Genomic DNA, 22948 nt, shown 5'->3' with positions numbered 1-22948 from the left:
ATGTGTCTCAATCCAAACTGATGCCTACTTCGACATCATAACCAAATGAGCTTCCTGAAATGGTTACCTAAGGTGCTGTTAACTGTCAGCACTCAAATCAGCTGATTTCTCATTCGTGCAAACTTCACTTTCCATAGAATGACTTTTGTTTTCATGATTATACTTATTATCTACTTATACTATAATATATATATATATATATATATATATATATATATATATATGGCTGTGTATTAGGACCATGAAAATGTTTTCAAAAAGCATGCACAAAAATTTTATTCAATACAGACATAATAAAAATAAATCTATATAAAGAAAAAAAAATTATGGAAGTATGATGCAAAAGCTTAATAATATTAAAAGCAAAATAAAAAGGAAAACAGAGCGCATTAAACGTAAGTCAATGGTGACCTCTAGAGGCCATAATACAGAATTGCTATTTTCTTAATACCATAGATATATATGCTATGCTATCATTGGGAAGAATATTATCGTTGACGTATTATTATTTTTTATTATACTTTAATATAAATATAGCATAATGCTGTTATTTTATTGCACTTTTTATTTCCAACTTAAACTGATGCTTTAACTTAAAACGAAAGTAGTCTATCACATGCTCATATCACACATGAAATGAATGTAATGAATGTTTTACCTGTTTCACCTGTCCGTGACGTGCATCACATGACTGTACGTCATCGACACCCAACTTTCATTTCAAGTGTTGTATGGGAATGAAAACTCCGAAAACTCTGAAAAATGGGATGTTGTTGCTCCTCTCCCGATCGAGACGTTGAGGTAGAAGGCTATTTTATGGTTATTTGATTTTACAGGTGGATTAAAATTAAAAATATGAATTATTATGAAGTAGGACAGTTTATCAGGTGGATCTGTAGCAGACTAAAGTGTCGGCGTTCTTCCTTGTCACTGCTTTTAGACTTGGAAAAACACAGAAAATCTAGTAGGATATATGAAGTAGCCTAATTTTGTAGGCCAGTCTAGTAGTTTTATTGTTTTGAGCCTCAGTAGTTCAGGACACAAGTCTTTCTCTCACTGCATGTTTACATGCACACCTGTAAGCTGATAACTTACAAATAACCGCTTATTAAAATAACAAATTTCGCCATTTACACGCAAGTAAGCTGCGTTTACATGACTTTATTAATAAATCGGGTTATTTCCCTTTTGTGACGTCAAAGTATTGCTGTCTGATTCCGAGTAGCCTGTCCATACATTAGTTGTAGCCTAATGTTTAAGCTTGCAACATGTCATATATCATAAATGCAGCGTTTTGACTGAACCACTTCTTCTCCAGGAGATGAGAACACATTTTTTTAATTTTCTGAGACATGAAAGAGGTTGCTTTCGAGACATATTTCCTTCTTTCTTTACTGCAAAACGCTCTCTCCGTCTAGATGCGCTTAAATCTGCTCTGATGCGCTCCTGTCACGCTTCACGCATGCGCACTTCAATAGGAGGACAGAAAGAGGGATATTGTGTTAACATGCAGCTAAAAAATCGGAGTAAGATGCTAAAAACTGCCTGTGTCGACCGGTTTATGACTTTATACCCATAAAAGAAAACGTGCATGTAAACGCGCAGTAAAGCAGGTCATGTGTAGCTTGACAAGAAAGAAGAGTATCATTAAGCGAACGATAAGTGAGTGGAATTCTGTCTGAATGATTGAGAGATGATTCCTGTTTTGTCATTTGTGCGTGTGATTTGTTATTCTCTGTGCTGCAGTAGTTTATTCACTTAAAATGGCCTTTCTCTACTTTTAGCTGTGAATTTGTTCTTTAATATTATTTTGGTTTCCGTCATTTACAGAGAGAACCTTTGCTTCAGTCCAGCAATAGAACACAAACTGAATCTGCAAGACCACCACGACCAGCAGCTAAAGGTATCTGTCTGTCTACAATGGGCTTCAGGATCTCGTCATGGCATCTCTGTGCATTCAAAATGCCATCAATAAAATCCAGTGTTCGTTGTCAATAACATATGCTTGCCCATACCATAACCCCACCTCCATCCACTCTGGTGGATATTCCTGCAGTCAGCATACCAATTGCATGTTCTCTCAAAACTTGCAACATATTGTGCTGTGTGATAAAACTGCAGATTTTAGAGTGACCTTTTTTTGTGATCAGCCTAAGACACACCTGTGCAAGAATCATGCTGTCAGAATCTTGATATGCCACACCTGTGAGGTGGATGGATCATCTCAACGAAGGAGAAGTGCTCACGAACACAGATTTAGACAGATTTGTGAACAATATTTGAAAGAAATAGGCCTTTTGTGTACACAGAAAAAGTCTTAGATCTTTGAGTTCAGCTCCTGAAAAATGGGGGCAAAAACAAAAGGGTTGTGTTTATAGTTTTGTTCAGAGTATCTATCTATCTATCTATCTATCTATCTATCTATCTATGTTTATCCTCCAGCAGATGGAGTTCAGAAGAGCGGCAGATTTACAGCTCGTCATGTTGGCGTTCCGGGCCTCGATGAGCGTTTTACTGACGTTGCTGATACTTTCAACAAACAGCAGGACCATTATGAAACAATGAAGAACAATCTTCAGACTCTCGCAAGCCACTACCACTGCCAAAACGATGACAGTCTGTCTCAATGCCTGAAGAAAATCAAGGAGAAACATGGTAAGATCTTCACAGGGCCTGCAGGGGGCACAGCCTGCCAAAGCAAGGAGTGTACACAGCAAAACTCATTCATTTATAATGGACTAAGATAAATAGAATACACAATAGGGATAAAAGTTTTATGTTGTGCACAATGCATTTAATAATTCATTCAGAATCATGTTTTGGATGCATGCAGGTGCAGTGGTGATGTGTCCTGTGGTAATATTGTTTTGTACATATCTTCGTCTAGACATGCATCAAATTTGCTGAATGGAATCCTATACTGGTTTCTTACAAATTTTGGGTGCTGAATGCAAAAATAGCATCTTTTTTTTTTCTCCAGCAGAACACAGTACCTGACAAAATATTGCATTTCGTAGCTGTTATGCTTCTGACAACCGAAGGTGTAGAAGTCTTGTATAAGTCTCCTTTAATCAGCAAAGAAACTGACACAAACACATGATTCCTGCCAGAATCTGAGCCAGATTACTGCTGTTATTTCAATTCTCAGACCATTTTCATGACATTATTTTATGCATAATTATGATTTCAAGGTTAGAGTTATGGCCAGTGACAGAAGAAAATGAAAACATGAGCATGATGTTTTTCTTCATCCAAACAGCCACAGAAAATCACAGATTTTGTTAAAATAAAAAACCTTTTGACATTCAATGAAATATATTATAGGGTTATTATAGTTAACTAAAACCATTAATAAAACATTTTCATTAATTAAAATTAAATGAAATAAAATAAAAATCGAACTTTATTTTATTTCAGCTAGTTATAAAGGTAACATTTACCTTTTTTATTTAGTTTGTCTTGATGCACTAAAATAAAAACAAAATGGAAATAAAAATGAATCAATAAAAACAAATAAGTCAAAAACACACAAAATAAAAAAAAAATAAAACAGAAATTTACATAAAAGCAGAAAATATAAAAATAAAATAAAATTCAATATATGAACTTTAATAAAATGTACTAAAAAAACCACTGATTTGAAAATGGTCACTCCTTTATAGAATGTAAGTTAAATTTATACATTTAGAATACTTCTGTTTGTCATTAAAATAAAAAAATTTGAGTGCTTTTGTTATTTTGATTAATGCATTAAAACACACACACATATTATTTTTGTGGAGAAGAAAAAAAAAACAGTTTGTAAGGATCATCACGTTAGCTAATATTAGGTATTTTTTGCCCATCAGATTTTCTTTCTTCAAGATGCATGGCTGTGTAATTGTTTTGTTTGTTTGTGTTAGATGTTATTAGTACGATTATGCATTGAATTATTCATTGCAGTTAGTCATTCAGAAATGAATTCATCATCATACCGGATACTGAGTCTGTATACCCCTCATTTATAAGCCACATCCTGCACAATTATTTCATCTTTATTGAGAGCCCTCATCATTGTTTCCTCCATCAGAGCTGTGCCACATCAGTCTGGAGGTCAAAGGATACGACTTTATTCTGATGGTGAAATCAGACACTGAGATCCCCGGCGAACTGAAGCAGACGCAGGAGAACATCACCGAGATGAGCCGAGCCACCAAAGCCATCATCTCCGTCGGCACTAAACTCACCCAAATGATCGACTCTCTTCTGAGAGCCGAGGACGGCATGATCAGTCAGGTCGAAGCAGCTGAATCCAGACACCAGGAGCGAAGACGGCTGGTGGAAAACCTGCGGGAAAACCTCAGAGAGACTCGGAGAGTCAAAGAACTGAGTCCGAACTACAGGAAAGAGGCTGGGAATCTCCTCAATGAGGCCGCAAGGCTCTCTGGAATCACACCCTGAACTGACTATCAGCCAGTATAAAAGATTTGATAATGTTATACAGTGAAGAGAAGACTTTATCTCAAAAGTGAGAAGTTGCAAATGGAAATACAGTGGCAGTACAAATACAAAATATGCATATAACATAAAAACAGAACATGCATGTAATAAATAAAAGTGCATAGAAGTATCCTATAAATAATATGCCTCGGCTGATTTTAAACATCATTATAGATCTATACATTTGTTCAGTATCATCTTATTTAAAATATGCATGCATGGGCATAATACGAATTTTTTTTTTTTTTTACTCATTTTACTGTCTTGATCATTATTAAACTCCCCTGTTTGAGAACAAATAGTTTAATTTTGGAAAGCATAATCAAGGGATTTGTCATTTTCTATTATCTTGAGCACTTTTGTGTATTTACTTACATGTATTTTAGTTTCCGAAAGCACTTGTATTTCAGAATCAGTCCTCCTCATGTGAAAATGAGTTTATGCAAACACTGATCCTGAATCTTGAACACCTTGGCTTTGTAACATTTTCTACTTTTGTTTATTAATAATTGAATTAGGTTAGAATGATTGCACCTGTAAAGTAAACATCTGTTTAATTTTTTTATTATTTTTTTTCTAAATGTTCAAAGTTTATAGTTAAAAAAAAAATCAGCACATAATATATAAATAAAAGTTATATGTAAAAAGGTAAAAGTTGAAGTATATGATAGCCTATATATCGTATATCTGAATCAAAAGATTTGCGAAGATGCTCCTAATTTCCATTGTTAATTTCCTGATCTGATTCAAATGATTCGCTATATATTCGAATCGAAAGCATCGAATCATTTTGCGACGCACGACGTCAAACAGTTTCGTTATTATTATTTTTAATATTATTATTATTATTATTATTCGTTCCCTCGTTTAATTAAATGGTCCCGAACGTGGATACCCTCGTGGATACTTGGTTTCACAGTGATTTACTTTTTGTGTGCAATTTGTTTTTTGTTTTATATAAAAAAAATTAACCGTATTATAAATCTAATTTAGCAAACAAAACATGTCACGAATTACCCATGACATTATTGAACATTGTGTTTTTTTTTTTTCCTGCTGAACACTAAAGAAGATGTTTTTTTGAGAGCGAACAGTTGACGGCACCCATTGACTTCTATGCTACAGGAAGAAATACTATGGAAGTAAATGGGTTCCATCAACCGTTTGGTGTTTAAAGCATAATCTTTTTAGCATTCAGCAGAAAACAGAAACTCGTACAAAAGAATATATAATTTGTAGATTTTATTTAAAAAAATAAATATGTAAAAAAAGCACACACAGTTAAACTTTTATTCCTAACTAGTAATTCCCAAAAGCAACCAACTATGTGTCATTAACTAAGACTGAAACAGTTTTCTGTAATTGAAATAAAGCTAAAGTAAAATGATAAATCGTGTAAGCCACTACTAAATATTGTAGAAACTTAATTTTCTGTAAAGTTGTTTTGCAATGATTTGTAAAGTAAAAAGCACTATAAATTAAATGAAAACAGTACTAAAATTAAAGTAGTAACTTTTTACAAAAATGTTGGAATGCTAAAATTATTAGCTAAAACTGACATAAACATAAAGGCTAAAAAAATAAATAAATAAAAAACTAATTCCTAAACCTCAAACTGCAATGATGAGGCTAAAAGCTATGCTATGTGTCACTCTGAGTAAGTGCTGTAACAGTTTATAAAGACCTTGATGTTTTTTAGACACCAGAACCGTGTGCGTGTGTGTGTGTGTGTGTGTGTGTCGAAAGACCTGATCTCAAATGATTCTCGAAACGCGATTTGGAGTCCTGATCTGAATCAAATGTTTTGTGAACTCCGAAGCCCCGATCAAATGATTCGCGAAACGCGCTTCGGAGTCGGCAAAACGCGATTCGGAGTCCCGATCTGAATCAAATGTTTTGTGAACTCCGAAGCCCCGATCACATGATTCGCGAAACGTGCTTCGGAGTCCCGATCTGAATCAAATGATTCGCGAACTCCGAAGCCCCGATGATTCGCGAAACGCGCTTCGGAGTCCCGATCTGAATCAAATGATTCGCGAAAGGCGATTCGGAGTCCCGATCTGAACAAATGATTCGCGAAACGCGCTTCGGAGTCCCGATCTGAACAAATGATTCGCGAAAGGCGATTCGGAGTCCCGATCTGAACAAATGATTCGCGAAACGCGCTTCGGAGTCCCGATCTGAACAAATGATTCGCGAAAGGCGATTCGGAGTCCCGATCTGAACAAATGATTCGCGAAACGCGATTCGGAGTCCCGATCTGAATCAAATATTTTGCGAACTCCCTCCGAATCTCAAGTTATTGTCCAGTGAAAGCGCTATAGCCTTTGCTTGCCGAAAAATGGCGGAGACCAAAAGTAATCAAATGTGTTCAGTGTGCCTTTGATAAAAAAAAAAACAAACAAAAAAACAACCTTATTTATCATTTCATAGTTTTCCCACTGACGAAAATAAAAAAGCGTTGAAATTGGCCTATACAGCCTATACATATATTCACGGAGTGGTCCTTATCCAATCGGAGTTCGGTCGATCTCGCACCATGGGCTGTGCCTTCCAGGTTTGCGTGGAAAAGTTGCTGAGACGTTAAATCACGCGTCAAAACGGGATGTTTGTGGTGCAGAGCAGTAAATGTTGCGATGGTTTTACAACAGCCGTCCAGTCACAGGTGAGTGTAATATGCTAACTAAAACAATAACTTATATTAAAAGCTTATCGGCAACTATACAAATATAGTATGTTTTATTTGTATGTAACGTTATACATTTAATGTAGCACTTGGTAGCAGTTATGCTAACAGTCGAGCAGGTTAGTGAAGCGGTGTTTTAATTAGGGATGCACCGAATCCAGGATTCGAATTCGGCCGAATACTGGGCTTTTTGACGGGGTTCGGTTTCGGTCGAACCTTAGTTTTTTTTTTTTTTTTACCGAACCGAACCCTAGGCTTGCGTTACGCTGGTCGACGTCACGCGGCCGTTGATTGTGTGAAAGTGTTTATATGAAGAGGAACATGACCCGACAGTTCGCTATAAACTAAACCGTTCAGGAATCTTGAGCGGCTGGGGACGATTTGTAACGTAGCCAGCCAGTGTCATCGGGTGCTGGCGTGGAGATAAGCGTTTTTTTCGGTGAGCCTCTGATTCCTTTTAGAGAGGACCCTCTTCAGTGGTGGAAGACAAACCAGCAGCGATTTCCAATTCTGGCAAAAATCTACCTCTGTGCCCAGTGAAAGACTTTTCAGTACTGCTGGGGACACACCTGGATGTAAGGAAAGCAAAAAGGGACACATTTCTTGCTGCAGCGTAGTAAAATGATTCTCACACTCCCGTTTATGTTCTATTTTTTTATTCATATTTCAGTTGTTACTTTATTTTTGTCTTATGTTCGAGTTTTTGCAGTTTAATTTTTCCATTGCAGATTAGTGTAATCTGTCCATGCTGACGTCCAAACCCAGGGTATTATATTGCTGTTTCCATATAGAGCACCAGTACATTTGAACTAATATTTTATTTGATTAATCTGTTTACCTTCTTACTGATAACAGTGGAATATAGTTCCTCATATGTGTCCAACCTTTATGAGTAAATTCTAAATTACAAAATTCAAGGTGTTTATCCATTTGTCTTAAACAACAACAACAACAAAAAAGCAGAAATATTTCACCTGCAGATGTTCCTCCAGTTTCCAAGCTCATGGTAAGCAAAGTACTTTAAGTGATAATTTCTCTTCACTGACACGTTTAAAGTGAGGTATAGTGATACACCAAGTCTTGATAATAACAAAAAGTCAGTGCTTGTCAAGACACTATACTTAACTGACTTAAAGCAACTAGCACATTGACAATGACCTGTTTTCTAATTTCAGTTTAAATGGGTGTATTCCTTCAATTGGGCCTTTAGAACCTCATTGCAGGTTATTTGTTTAGATTTTAACAATAAAGCTATTTCAATGGATGGCAAACTTGATCACATCTCATCAGAAAACAATGTAAAGTTTAGAAGAAAAGTGGCTTTAGGACAAAAAGAGACCTGCCGATTTTTATTTTAGATTTAGAAAAAAAAGCAAGCTTGCCATTTCAGCTGGATTCTACTGTCCTGGAATGAAGGTGGACGTTGATAAATGGTTAAGGCTACTAAATATTTTCCTTTTCAACATTGCTGTGAGACATAATCTGATTATGTTAACAGCTAGGATGAATTTAGAGGGGAAAGACACAAGGACCAACAATGTAAATGAGTACTACATTTATTGACTATTACACAAAATGCTAATCTTACCAAATATGAAGCAGTTGTGTACTGCATTACTTTATTTCACAGGTTTGGGGCAACAAAGATCATTCTTTCAGACCAAGGCACAGAGTCTGTTATCCAGGTCTATATAGTTTATTGAATAAAGGGTAAAAAGATCACTATGAATTAAAATTTGCATGTGAGCATAGGGTTCTGATTTATACACAACATTTATAGTTCATTGTATACTTATTCTAATGTATGTTTTGCACACACAGAGATTTTTAAGTTTTCAGTGCATACATAAATACAACAACAGCATATGATTAAAAAAAGTAAACATAAATGAGCATAAATTAATAAGTATACGACAGTATAAAACAGAATAGCCAAAGCATCAAGCATCACATTGAAAGTTGAAAGACCTCTCGTCATAAAACTATTTTCAAGTTTAGTACTTAGGACGGTAATTTGAACTATTTGACTTGCCGTACATCCAGTCGCACTTCTTGCGCACGCTAGTTCTGATTGTACGTATAGTAACTCGGCAACTACGCAAGAATTGTAGTATGTTTGCGTAAAGTGGAACAGACATTCAGAGGGGAACAGAATTGACTGCTGCACCGGTCACCTTTTAATGCAGAGCGTTTTTTTTCTATTTAAACTCTCATTTCATGTGAAAGATTATTGGTTTTACGTTAATTTAATTATGATGCAGGAGATGTGTGTGATCTTTGGCCACTGTTCTAATCGTAGCCTATCCTACTGTTATAAACAAAAACTAAACAGCCTACTATCCTTGTTTATTGAGTTAATGTTCAATTACATTCATTTCAGTTAAGTCACCAAACATATTCTGATTTTAAAAAAGAAAAGAAAAACACTTTTCTTTGCATTGCTGCACTTTTATTGAAAGGTTTTGGTTGTTTACTTGGGTAAGCATAAGCTTGGTGATTGTCAAAAAAGTTTTTCTCACTTGTCACCCTGGCATAATGTTGCCTATTCTATTTTTTTTTCTTTTACATTTAAAATAAAATAAAATACATTGCTGTGGACGTTTTTTACTTCATCAATGTGTTTTACTGTGTTAATGGAATAAGGATGCGAGTAGGATTCGGATTCGGTCGAATCTTAAACAGTGGATTCGGTATTCGGCCGAACCCCAAAAATCTGGATTCGGTGCATCCCTAGTTTTTATACTTTTGCCATCACCCTTTAATACTGCTCTCTTTCTGGCTTAAGTCACACAAAATTAACAAAGACATTTAAAGTTATCAATAAAATCCACAACAATGTAGGAAGTACGAGCAGTTGATCAAACACCTGTTGTACCAGCAGAATTCAAATTATTTTATAATGGTTTGTAGGTTATTTAACTTTAAATTGATGTTCTAAGTAACTGGTATATTATTGCATAAATGTGGTAGTAACTTTCCAAATTAATGAGTTGTTTTTTTTAAAGTGTAATGTTTAACACAAAATAATACATGTATTGTTGTTTGCTTTGTTAATTAAGTGCTCTTGCTGAGGCATGGGAAAAATAAAGAAGCCGGAAAAAACACCTGCAAGTGACATCAGCATCATCTACTCACCTGCTAGTGACATCAGCATCATCTACACACCTGCTAGTGACATCATGCTCCTCCTCACCTGCTAGGTGACATCAGCATCATCTACACACCTGCTAGTGACATCATGCTCCTCCTCACCTGCTAGTGGCATCAGCATCATCTACTCACCTGCTAGTGACATCAGCATCATCTACACACCTGCTAGTGGCATCAGCATCATCTACTCACCTGCTAGTGACATCAGCATCATCTACACACCTGCTAGTGACATCAGCATCATCTACACACCTGCTAGTGGCATCAGCATCATCTACTCACCTGCTAGTGACATCAGCATCATCTACTCACCTGCTAGTGACATCAGCATCATCTACTCTCCTGCTAGTGAAATCAGCATCATCTACACACCTGCAAGTGACATCAGCATCATCTACACAGCTGCTAGTGACATCAGCATCATCTACTCACCTGCTAGTGGCATCAGCATCATCTACTCACCTGCTAGTGACATCATGCTCTTCCTCACCTGCTAGTGACATCAGCATCATCTACTCACCTGCTAGTGACATCATGCTCCTCCTCACCTGCTAGTGACATCAGCATCATCTACTCACCTGCTAGTGACATCATGCTCCTCCTCACCTGCTAGTGACATCAGCATCATCTACTCACCTGCTAGTGACATCATGCTCCTCCTCACCTGCTAGTGACATCAGCATCATCTACTCAGCTGCTAGTGACAACAGCATCATCTACACACCTGCTAGTGGCATCAGCATCATCTACTCACCTGCTAGTGACATCAGCATCATCTACTCACCTGCTAGTGACATCAGCATCATCTACACACCTGCTAGTGGCATCAGCATCATCTACACACCTGCTAGTGACATCAGCATCATCTACACACCTGCTAGTGGCATCAGCATCATCTACACACCTGCTAGTGACATCAGCATCATCTACTCACCTGCTAGTGACATCAGCATCATCTACACACCTGCTAGTGGCATCAGCATCATCTACACACCTGCTAGTGGCCTCAGCATCATCTACTCACCTGCTAGTGACATCAGCATCATCTACACACCTGCTAGTGGCATCAGCATCATCTACACACCTGCTAGTGGCATCAGCATCATCTACTCACCTGCTAGTGACATCAGCATCATCTACTCACCTGCTAGTGACATCAGCATCATCTACACACCTGCTAGTGGCATCAGCATCATCTACACACCTGCTAGTGGCATCAGCATCATCTACACACCTGCTAGTGACATCAGCATCATCTACACACCTGCTAGTGACATCAGCATCATCTACTCACTTGCTAGTGACATCATGCTCCTCCTCACCTGCTAGTGACATCAGCATCATCTACAGTGACATCAGCATCATCTACACACATGCTAGTGACATCAGCATCATCTACTCACTTTCTAGTGACATCATGCTCCTCCTCACCTGCTAGTGACATCAGCATCATCTACAGTGACATCAGCATCATCTACAGTGACATCAGCATCATCTACACACATGCTAGTGACATCAGCATCATCTACACACATGCTAGTGACATCAGCATCATCTACACACCTGCTAGTGACATCATGCTCCTCCTCACCTGCTAGTGACATCAGCATCATCTACAGTGACATCAGCATCATCTACACACATGCTAGTGACGTCAGCATCATCTACACACATGCTAGTGGCATCAGCATCATCTACTCACCTGCTAGTGACATCACGCTCCTCCTCACCTGCTAGTGGCATCAGCATCATCTACACACCTGCTAGTGACATCAGCATCATCTACACACCTGCTAGTGACATCAGCATCATCTACACACCTGCTAGTGACATCATGCTCCTCCTCACCTGCTAGTGACATCAGCATCATCTACACACCTGCTAGTGACATCAGCATCATCTACACACCTGCTAGTGACATCATGCTCCTCCTCACCTGCTAGTGGCATCAGCATCATCTACACACCTGCTAGTGACATCATGCTCCTCCTCACCTGCTAGTGGCATCAGCATCATCTACTCACCTGCTAGTGACATCAGCATCATCTACACACCTGCTAGTGACATCATGCTCCTCCTCACCTGCTAGTGACATCAGCATCATCTACACACATGCTAGTGACATCAGCATCATCTACACACCTGCTAGTGACATCATGCTCTTCCTCACCTGCTAGTGGCATCAGCATCATCTACACACCTGCTAGTGACATCATGCTCCTCCTCACCTGCTAGTGGCATCAGCATCATCTACACACCTGTTAGTGACATCATGCTCCTCCTCACCTGCTAGTGGCATCAGCATCATCTACACACCTGCTAGTGACATCATGCTCCTCCTCACCTGCTAGTGACATCAGCATCATCTACTCACTTGCTAGTGACATCATGCTCCTCCTCACCTGCTAGTGACGTCAGCATCATCTACACACATGCTAGTGACATCATGCTCCTCCACACCTGCTAGTGACATCAGCATCATCTACTCACTTGCTAGTGACATCATGCTCCTCCTCACCTGCTAGTGACATCAGCATCATCTACTCACTTGCTAGTGACATCATGCTCCTTCTCACCTGCTAGTGACATCATGCTCCTCCACACACCTGCTAGTGACATCATGCTCCTCCTCACCTGCTAGTGACATCAGCATCATCTACACACCTGCTAGTGACATCATGCTCCTCCTCACCTGCTAGTGACATCAGCATCATCTACACACCTGCTAGTGACATCATGCTCCTCCTCACCTGCTAGTGACATCAGCATCATCTACACACCTGCTAGTGACATCATGCTCCTCCTCACCTGCTAGTGACGTCAGCATCATCTACTCACCTGCTAGTGACATCAGCATCATCTACACACCTGCTAGTGACATCACCATCATCTACTCACTTGCTAGTGACATCATGCTCCTCCTCACCTGCTAGTGACGTCAGCATCATCTACTCACTTGCTAGTGACATCATGCTCCTCCTCACCTGCTAGTGACGTCAGCATCATCTACACACATGCTAGTGACATCATGCTCCTCCTCACCTGCTAGTGACATCAGCATCATCTACACACCTGCTAGTGACGTCAGCATCATCTACACACCTGCTAGTGATATCATGCTCCTCCTCACCTGCTAGTGACATCAGCATCATCTACTCACCTGCTAGTGGCATCAGCATCATCTACACACCTGCTAGTGACATCAGCATCATCTACTCACCTGCTAGTGGCATCAGCATCATCTACACACCTGCTAGTGACATCAGCATCATCTACACACCTGCTAGTGACATCAGCATCATCTACACACCTGCTAGTGACGTCAGCATCATCTACACACCTGCTAGTGATATCATGCTCCTCCTCACCTGCTAGTGACATCAGCATCATCTACACACCTGCTAGTGACATCAGCATCATCTACACACCTGCTAGTGACATCAGCATCATCTACTCACCTGCTAGTGACAACATGCTCCTCCTCACCTGCTAGTGGCATCAGCATCATCTACTCACCTGCTAGTGACATCAGCATCATCTACACACATGCTAGTGACATCAGCATCATCTACACACCTGCTAGTGACGTCAGCATCATCTACTCACCTGCTAGTGACGTCAGCATCATCTACTCACCTGCTAGTGACATCAGCATCATCTACTCACTTGCTAGTGACATCATGCTCCTCCTCACTTGCTAGTGACGTCAGCATCATCTACACACCTGCTAGTGACATCAGCATCATCTACACACCTGCTAGTGACATCAGCATCGTCTACACACATGCTAGTGGCATCAGCATCGTCTACACACATGCTAGTGGCATCAGCATCGTCTACACACCTGCTAGTGACATCAGCATCATCTACTCACTTGCTAGTGACATCATGCTCCTCCTCACTTGCTAGTGACGTCAGCATCATCTACACACCTGCTAGTGACATCAGCATCATCTACACACCTGCTAGTGACATCAGCATCATCTACACACCTGCTAGTGACATCAGCATCATCTACACACCTGCTAGTGACATCAGCATCGTCTACACACATGCTAGTGACATCAGCATCATCTACACAGCTGCTAGTGGCATCAGCATCATCTACTCACTGGCTAGTGACATCACGCTCCTCCTCACCTGCTAGTGACATCAACATCATCTACACACCTGCTAGTGACATCAGCATCATCTACTCACTGGCTAGTGACATCATGCTCCTCCTCACCTGCTAGTGACGTCAGCATCATCTACACACCTGCTAGTGGCATCATTATCATCTACACACATGCTAGTGGCATCAGCATAGTCTACACACCTGCTAGTGACATCAGCATCGTCTACACACATGCTAGTGACATCAGTATCATCTACTCAAGTGCTAGTGACATCAGCATCATCTACACACATGCTAGTGACACCATGCTTCTCTTCACCTGCTAGTAACTTGTCTGCTTTGTGATGAGCAAATTTTGCTATCTTCCAGTAAGTTTAAGCTTTTGTCACCTTCTCAGCCAGGGTTTTAACCAACATTTTCTCTTTTCTCTTTATTAAAACTTGATCTAGTAGCCTACATTATAGAATCAAATGTTTTGCGAACTCGCTCCGAAGCCCCGATCAAATGATTCGCGAAACGCGCTTCGGAGTCCCGATCTGAATCAAATGTTTTGCAAACACGCTCCGATGCCTCAGATTGTGGTTAATATTGCAGATCATGACTTATATCTACTCTTCCTCTCCCTGCAGTTTGGTAATATAAAGATTCCTCTTTTGAACTTCCACCTCTTATCTGGGTCTGAATTTGGGCTCCTGGGGTCTTAAAAAAGAAACATTTTCAATCTCCATAGTGAACGTTATGACAACACCAGTGTTGTGCTAGTTACTAAGAAATAATAACTAGTTACAGTTACTAGTTACTTAATTTAAAAAGTAACTCAATTACTTTGTTGATCACTTACACCAAAAAGTAATGCATTAGTGTTAAAAGTAACTTTTTAGTTACTTTTTTTAAATAACTTTCTTTAATGTTCCCATTTATGCGCTTTTATGCGTTATGGTCTATACAAACACATTACAAACATTATTTTGATTGAGGCAAACCAGCACAAACTGAATATTGTATAATCTAAATATTGGAAATTGGAAAAGTTGCTGCTAAAGTTTTATAATAGCAATTTGCATATATTCCAGAATGTTATGAAGAGTGATCAGATGAATTGCATAGTAAAATTAACTTAATCCCGGAAAAACCTTTCCACTGCATTTCATTGCTGTCATTAAAGGACCTGCTGAGATCATTTCAGTAATCGTCTTGTTAACTCAGGTGAGAATGTTGATGAGCACAAGGCTGGAGATCATTATGTCAGACTGACTGGACTATGCAATTCATCTGATCACATGTTAAAAGGAGGGTGATGCTTGTTGAAATCATTGTTCTTCCATTGTTAATTATGGTGACCTGCAAAGACATGCGTTTATGCGTTGCATAAAAAATGGCTTCACAGGCAAGGACATTGTGGCTACTAAGATTGCACCTAAATCAACAATTTATAGGATCATAAATAACTTCAAGGAAAGATGTTCAATTCTTGTAAAGAAGGCTTCAGGGCGTCCAAGAAAGTCCAGCAAGTGCCAGGATCGCTTCTCATCCAAGGGAGTGGGCTCACTCACAATTCTGCCCCAAAATACAGCCATGAATAAAGAATGGTAACAAAACACCCTCCAACAGCAACTTCTTCCAACAATCCAACAACAGTTTGGTGAAGAACAATGCATTTTCCAGCACGATGGAGCACCATCATTATGGCACATAAGGCAAAAGTGAAAACTAAGTGGCTTGGGGACCAGAATGTTGAAATTTTGGGTCCATGGCCTGGAAACACCCCAGACCTTAATCCCATTGAGAACTTGTGGTCAATCCTCAAGAGGCAGGTGGACAAACAAAAACCCACTATTTTTGACAAACTCCAAGAAGTGATTATAAATGAATGGGTTGCTATCAGTCAGGATTTGGCCCATAAGTTGATTGAGAGCATGCCCAGTCGAATTGCAGAGGTCCTGAAAAAGAAGGTTCAACACTGCAAATACTGACTCTTTGGATAAATGTCATGTAATTGTTGATAAAAGCCTTTGAAACGTATGAAGTGCTTGTAATTATATTTCAGTACCTCACAGAAACAACTGAAAGATCTAAAAGCAGTTTAGCTGCAAACTAAACTAATATTTATGTAATTCTCAAAACTTTTTGCCACGACTGTATATCACAAGGATTTCTGAAATAAATAACAAAACACCTGAATAATATATTCAGAATCAAAAACTAAAGTGGCTTCTGCATCATAAGAGCTGTTGTGTTGAGCCCTTAAAAAGTTCCTTTCACAGCTTAAGTATGAAAACTATCAACAATGGACAACATAACACAAAACATTTTGAAATAAATAAATGAAAGCAATCTGAATTATTCAGAATCAATTTCGAGAAACATACATATACATACATATACATATGTATATGTATGTATAAAGATGCTGTCTAAAAATATAATCTATGCTATCATGCTAAGGGGCTGACTGAAAGCCGGCGACTCCACAGTACAGAAAGGCTGCATGTTTTCAACAATATTTCACCTGTATGAGAAAAACATACAGAGAATCACTTAAGACACTTTGCTGTAGAACCATTCCACATAATAATATTCATTAAAACTGTATGTTAACACGTAGGAGCTTGCTGCATGAATACTTGAGGCTACAGTTTACAAATCCATGGGAACGGATTGCGAAAGTGTGCGCGCATAATATAAATTTGTGGGTACAGATTCAAAAACCGAGATTACAGATTACAAAATTTGAGTGCACAGATTGGAAATTTGTGGGCTAGGATAGGACATTCGAACCAGAAAGACACAGCTTACATTACATTAAACATAAAATGTTTTTGTCTTTATGCTCAACTAAAGTGAAATAATGAGCATATTTCCACTTTGAGAAACTCGTGTTGCTCTCGCCTTGACTCGCCATGACTGCCGCACCCACTTGAATAAACAGAAACACACCCACAGTGCGTCTTCGTGTTTACAGTGGTTGGCATCCACCAATCCTACAATGTGTCACTACTGCATACAGGTTAGGCTGCACTTCAGTCAAAATTAATTAAATTTTTTTTAAAGTAACAGAAAATGCACCATATGGTAACGGTAACAGAGTTAATTTATTTAAAAAGTAATGCGTTACAGTATTAGTTACTGTCAACAAGTTGTTACAGTAATAACGCATTACTGCCCAACACTGGACAACACTCTTAGAAAAAAGGAGTTGGAGTTCTATATAGAACCATAGGGTTCGCGAACCCGCTTTGAACTCCCGAACTGACTCAAATGATTCGCGAACCCACTATGAACTCCTGAACTCTTTCAAATGATTCGCGATCCAGCTCAAACTCCCGAACTGACTCAAATGATTCGCGAACCAGCTACGAACTGTCGAACTGATTCAAATGATTCGCGAACCCACTACGAACTCCCGAACTGATTCAAATGATTTGCGATCCCGCTCCAAACTCCCGAACTGATTCAAATGATTTGCGATCCCGCTTCGAACTCTCGAACTGATTCAAATGATTTGCGATCCCGCTTCGAACTCTCGAACTGATTCAAATGATTTGCGATCCCGCTTCGAACTCTCAAACTGATTCAAATGATTTGCGATCCCGCTCCAAACTCCTGAACTGATTCAAATGATCTGTGAAGCCGCTCCGAACTCCCAAATTGACTCAAATGATTCGCGATCCAAACTGACTCAAATGATTCACGAACCCCAAACTGACTTATGTTATGGTATTATTCATATTATACATATAATTTTATGCTATTATAACTCTATTATACCGGTATATCATTGTACCATTGTTCTCGCTTTTCATATTATTCACTTTAAATAAATCGCTATAGTAAAAGAGAAATAATAACAGGAGTGAAGTTTCCTACTGTTCTGCTGTGTTTGGTCCTCACGCGCGTCTGACGCTCCGCTGCGCGTCTCCGCCCCTCACACGTACGCACATTTACAGTGCTAAATTAATCATCTGTGCTAATTATTATACATTTACTTCATTGTCAGCTTCAGGTACTTCATTTATTATCAGTGGCGGTTCTACACGGAGGCCTAGGGAGGCCCATGCCTCTGTAGACATGTCCCTGGCCACCCCCGTGCTGAAAAAAAAAGTAATATGATTTTACACGCGAGCGCCAAAAGCGGAACTAATGTGACGCAATGTTCTACACGGGTAATTTAGTGCAGCGCACCCAAACACTTAGGAACCAGGGGGCAAGGAACTCGACCGGAAGTTGAAGTTGGGCGGGGGCTGCCATCTTTTAGCACAGTGGTTCCCAAACCTGTCCTGGCGTACCCCCAACACTGCACATTTTCTTTGTCTCCCTAATTAAACACATCTGATTCAACTCATCAGCTCATTAACCCATGTGATAATGAGCTGATGAGTTGAATCAGATGTGTTTAATTAGGGAGACAAAGAAAACGTGCAGTGTTGGGGGTACGCCAGGACAGGTTTGGGAACCACTGTTTTAGCAGAACTTCACTTGCGTTAGCATTCCCATTGACTCCCATTCATTTTGGCGTCACTTTGACAGCGAATAACTTTACATCTGAGGCGTTTAAAGACTCCGTTTGTCCATTATTTATTTCTAAAGATACACGACAATGTATAAAGGGCTCCATTACCTTCTATGTTACATTATGGCCCCATATAAACAGTTTTTGTAAAAAATAGGCTAAAGATTGCGTCATAACCACTCGGCTCTCTGTCGCATTACCGTACAGACAGGAGGAGAAGCTCGCAGGCAATTAACTTATTAATATATGCGTTACATTTTAAAATACTATACAAAATAATTAATCAGAATACTTACTCCTGCTCACTCACGACAAAGAACTCCCCGCTCAAGCTCGCCGTCTCTGCAAGATTAACGATGGCAGTTTGCACGCACAGCTACTAGAAGATTTACATCTGGCAGACAGGTTGCTGACGTTGTCAAGCTTCGTTTGAGTCTGCGTGTCAGAAACGGAAGTGCTAAAAAACGCTAAAACTGGGCTTCATTTGTTTCAATTGAGTTCCAATGGGGTCGCTGTGTCCATTTCTTTTACTGTCTATGTTAGGGACATTAATCATATTCAGGGAGGCAAACATCGCGCTTTTCGGCGCCTCCCGTTTTTTTCACATCAGTTTGGGTGACTTGGTCATCTGAAGCAATTCCATAGCTTAATGTTATGGACAGGAGACTATTTACATCATTAAAATAAAGTTTACGGAAACCTTATTTTCCCTCCTCTGCGGCTGTCAATCATTCTCCATTCAGTATTCAAATAGCGCGCACCTCGTCCATTTTCAGCAGGATGCATGGTAAAACTCTCTCCAATATTATATATTCATATTATAATGCTTGATCTGTAAATAAAAAGGCTGTGGAAATAAAATGACTTTCATTTTGTGTATTTGTATTAATGTTTGTTGCTGTTTTTAATAGACTCTCTTGTGCCTGTTAGATCACACAGACGTTTTGAATTACATTTATTCAATTAGCAGACGCTTTTATCCAAAGCGACTTACAAATCACTTTGTGAGCTCAGTTTTGAAGCGTTTCATATTATCATTGTTTTGCGCACTGAAATACTATTAAAAGCTTATTATATTTTTAGCCTGCACAATACATTTAAAATAAGCATAATTTAATTATATATTATTTCTGTGTAGTGTAGTGTAAGCATTATATATATATATATATACACTTCTGAATTTTTGACATTCATATATAAATATTAAATTGTGAAATGTATGATGGCCTTATTGAATTTTATAAGAGTACTAATAGTAATTTGTTTTTATTAACATGTTTAGATTGTGTAAAATTACTGTGTAGATTTTTTCAAGAATTAATTTTGTATTTATTTGCAATACATTTAAATAAAATATGTTGCATTTTTAAAGTGCCCCTCTGGTTAAATAGTGCCCCCTCCTTTGCCCCCCTAGTAACATTTGTCTATTGCCGCCACTGTTTATTATTGTTCAATGATCTGTTTGAAACAAAAAAGGTTGTATTTCAGTGTCTCTGCAGGGGATTATAGATCAACAGCGCCACCTGCTGTCGACACGCGGCTCTTGGTAGTGATGCTACAGTCAAAAATCAGTAATAATTCAAACTTATCAAAATAAAATAATGGTTTCTATTTTAATCATTCTGATCTCAAACTCTGTCTGGTGTGTGTGTGTGTGTGTGTGTAGCACTTACAAACTAATGCCCCACAATAATAAACATGTTAAATAGTCATCTGAGGAGGAATATAATTTATATAGGAGGATATAATTTTATATGCGATATTACCTTTTCTTTTCATCATCATCTTGAGTTCATGATCATTTCTGTACAACTTTATTTCTCAGTTGATAAATCCATCCACAATTCATAAAACACAATACCTGTATTCCTGTAATTGAAATCATTTAAAAATCAAATCGACAGGTTAGAAAAAAAAGCCTCAGGTCCAAATATTCAGTTATCTCTAATGAACTTTTTGACAAACACTTCCTGCTAAGATGTCCAGATCTGAATTTTAAAAAATCACAAACAGTCTCCGAAGTGCCGATCTGAATCAACCGAGTCGCGAACATGCTCCGAAGTGCCGATCTGAATCAACCGAGTCGCAAACAGGCTCCGAAGCGCCGATCTGAATCAACCGAGTCCCGAACAGGCTCCGAAGTGCCGATCTGAAAACTTCGACCAAAGAATGTAAAAAATAAATGCATTTTAAAATAGTAAAAAGAATTAAGAATGGTCTTTCTCTATATTATATTAACAGCCTAACTTTTAAGGAGCAATGCATCATAAGATCACCTTTAAACTATAAAAAAACACTATATTTCAGCCTATGTTAATAACCTCTATGTAAGGACAAATCGAATACAGTAGGCTACTTACCAAATTCATTAAACACGTTATTAAATCATAATAACTTCTCCGCATCCCTCACACGCGGGTATACAGCACTAAATTTATCATCTTTACTAATTATTATACATTTACTTCATTGTCAGCTTCAGGTACTTCATTTATTATTGTTCAAAGAACTATAATTCATGCCATCTTTTAACATATTTTTTATTATATTTCCCCAAAAATAGGCTGTTCAAATGGTATCTTACATCTAGTGCAATACTATTAAAAGTTATCTGAAGACCAGCTGACCACGTCGCTACAACGTCCCCAATGGGACCAACTAGCGACGTCTTTTGAGGACGTGCCCAAGACGTTTCTGGGAAGTTAGCAGTTAACGAAATGGCAACGTCCTCACAACGTTCCGTGTTTGCTGGGCGATCTGAAAACTGCGTTTATAAAACAACTCTATGAAAGACTCAGAAGTTGTACATATACTTTTTAATATAGAATATCACTTTACTATATTTCTACTGGGCACTGTATCAGTGCATATTTTCATTTTCACTGGATCCATAGCCTCATCAGTTACATGTTATTATTTGTTGTGGAGTTCATCTGTAGGCTATAGGGCAATCAAAATGAAAAGCAGACTACAAGTGTGTCACTTTTTGATTTATATTTACTTGTTTTATAAAATTTTCTAAACGATTTTTAGAAATTTAAAATTATTAGTGTTTAAAGATGTATTATTTCGATTTTATCCCAGTATTTCAAAGGGAATGAGTTCTGACCTGAGACACAAGAAAGAGAGAAACAAAATGAAAGAAAAATGTTGGGATTGAACACAGAGAAAGCAATAAAACAACAACATATCATGTAATGTACATTCAAATTACATTACGTATCGCGGCAACGTCTCAAAGCGGCCAATGAGGCGTCTAGGTATTTATATGGTTGTATATTATTTCTGTGTAGTGTAGAGTAAGCATTATAAATATATACACTTCTGAATTCTTGACATTCATATATAAATATTAAATTGTGAAATGTATGATTGCCTGATTGAATTTTATAAGAGTACTAATAGTAATTTGTTTTTATTAACATTTTTAGATTGTGTAAAATTACTGTGTAGATTTTTTCAAGAATTAATTTTTGTATTTATTTGCGTTACATTTAAATAAAATATGTTGCCATTTTTAATGTGCCCCTCTGGTTAAATAGTGGCCCCTCCTTTGCCCCCCTAGTAACATTTGTCTATTGCCGCCACTGTTTATTATTGTTCAATGATCTGTTTGAAACAAAAAAGGTTGTATTTCAGTGTCTCTGCAGGGGATTATAGATCAACAGCGCCACCTGCTGTCGACACGCGGCTATTGGTAGTGATGCTACAGTCAAAAATCAGTAATAATTCAAACTTATCAAAATAAAATAATGGTTTCTATTTTCATTTTCCTTTAAAATGTCATTTATTAATGTGGTAAAAAATCATTCTGATCTCAAACTCTGTCTGGTGTGTGTGTGTGTGTGTGTGTAGCACTTACACACTAATGCCCCACAATAATAAACATGTTAAATACTCATCTGAGGAGGAATATAATTTATATAGGAGGATATAATTTTATATGCGATATTAGCTTTTTTCTTTTCATCATCATCTTGAAGAGTTCATGATAATTTCTGTACAA

At 38.3% G+C, this 22948-nt stretch overlaps 1 protein-coding gene across 2 annotated transcripts; it reads left to right on the top strand.

The window, feature by feature from the left end:
• The first annotated feature begins 740 nt into the window (after positions 1–740).
• LOC113069452 (uncharacterized) lies at positions 741–4706 on the top strand. Of its 2 annotated transcripts, none has more exons than XM_026242542.1 (4): positions 741–801; positions 1831–1903; positions 2443–2655; positions 4070–4706. In XM_026242542.1, the coding sequence occupies exons 1-4, from the start codon at positions 763–765 to the stop codon at positions 4438–4440; spliced, it is 696 nt and encodes a 231-aa protein (XP_026098327.1). In that variant the 5' UTR covers positions 741–762; the 3' UTR covers positions 4441–4706. The 2 variants fall into 2 exon arrangements, with proteins under 2 accessions (XP_026098327.1, XP_026098328.1); XM_026242543.1 differs by having other exon boundaries at positions 748–801; positions 2446–2655.
• Positions 4707–22948: the final 18242 nt, after the last annotated feature.

The sequence above is a fragment of the Carassius auratus genome, unplaced genomic scaffold (genome assembly GCF_003368295.1).
Source record: "Carassius auratus strain Wakin unplaced genomic scaffold, ASM336829v1 scaf_tig00001597, whole genome shotgun sequence".
In the NCBI taxonomy this organism is placed as follows: Eukaryota; Metazoa; Chordata; class Actinopteri; order Cypriniformes; family Cyprinidae; genus Carassius; species Carassius auratus.
The sequence above is the reverse complement of the archived record's forward strand: the minus strand, read 5'-3'. Positions and strand labels throughout refer to the sequence as shown.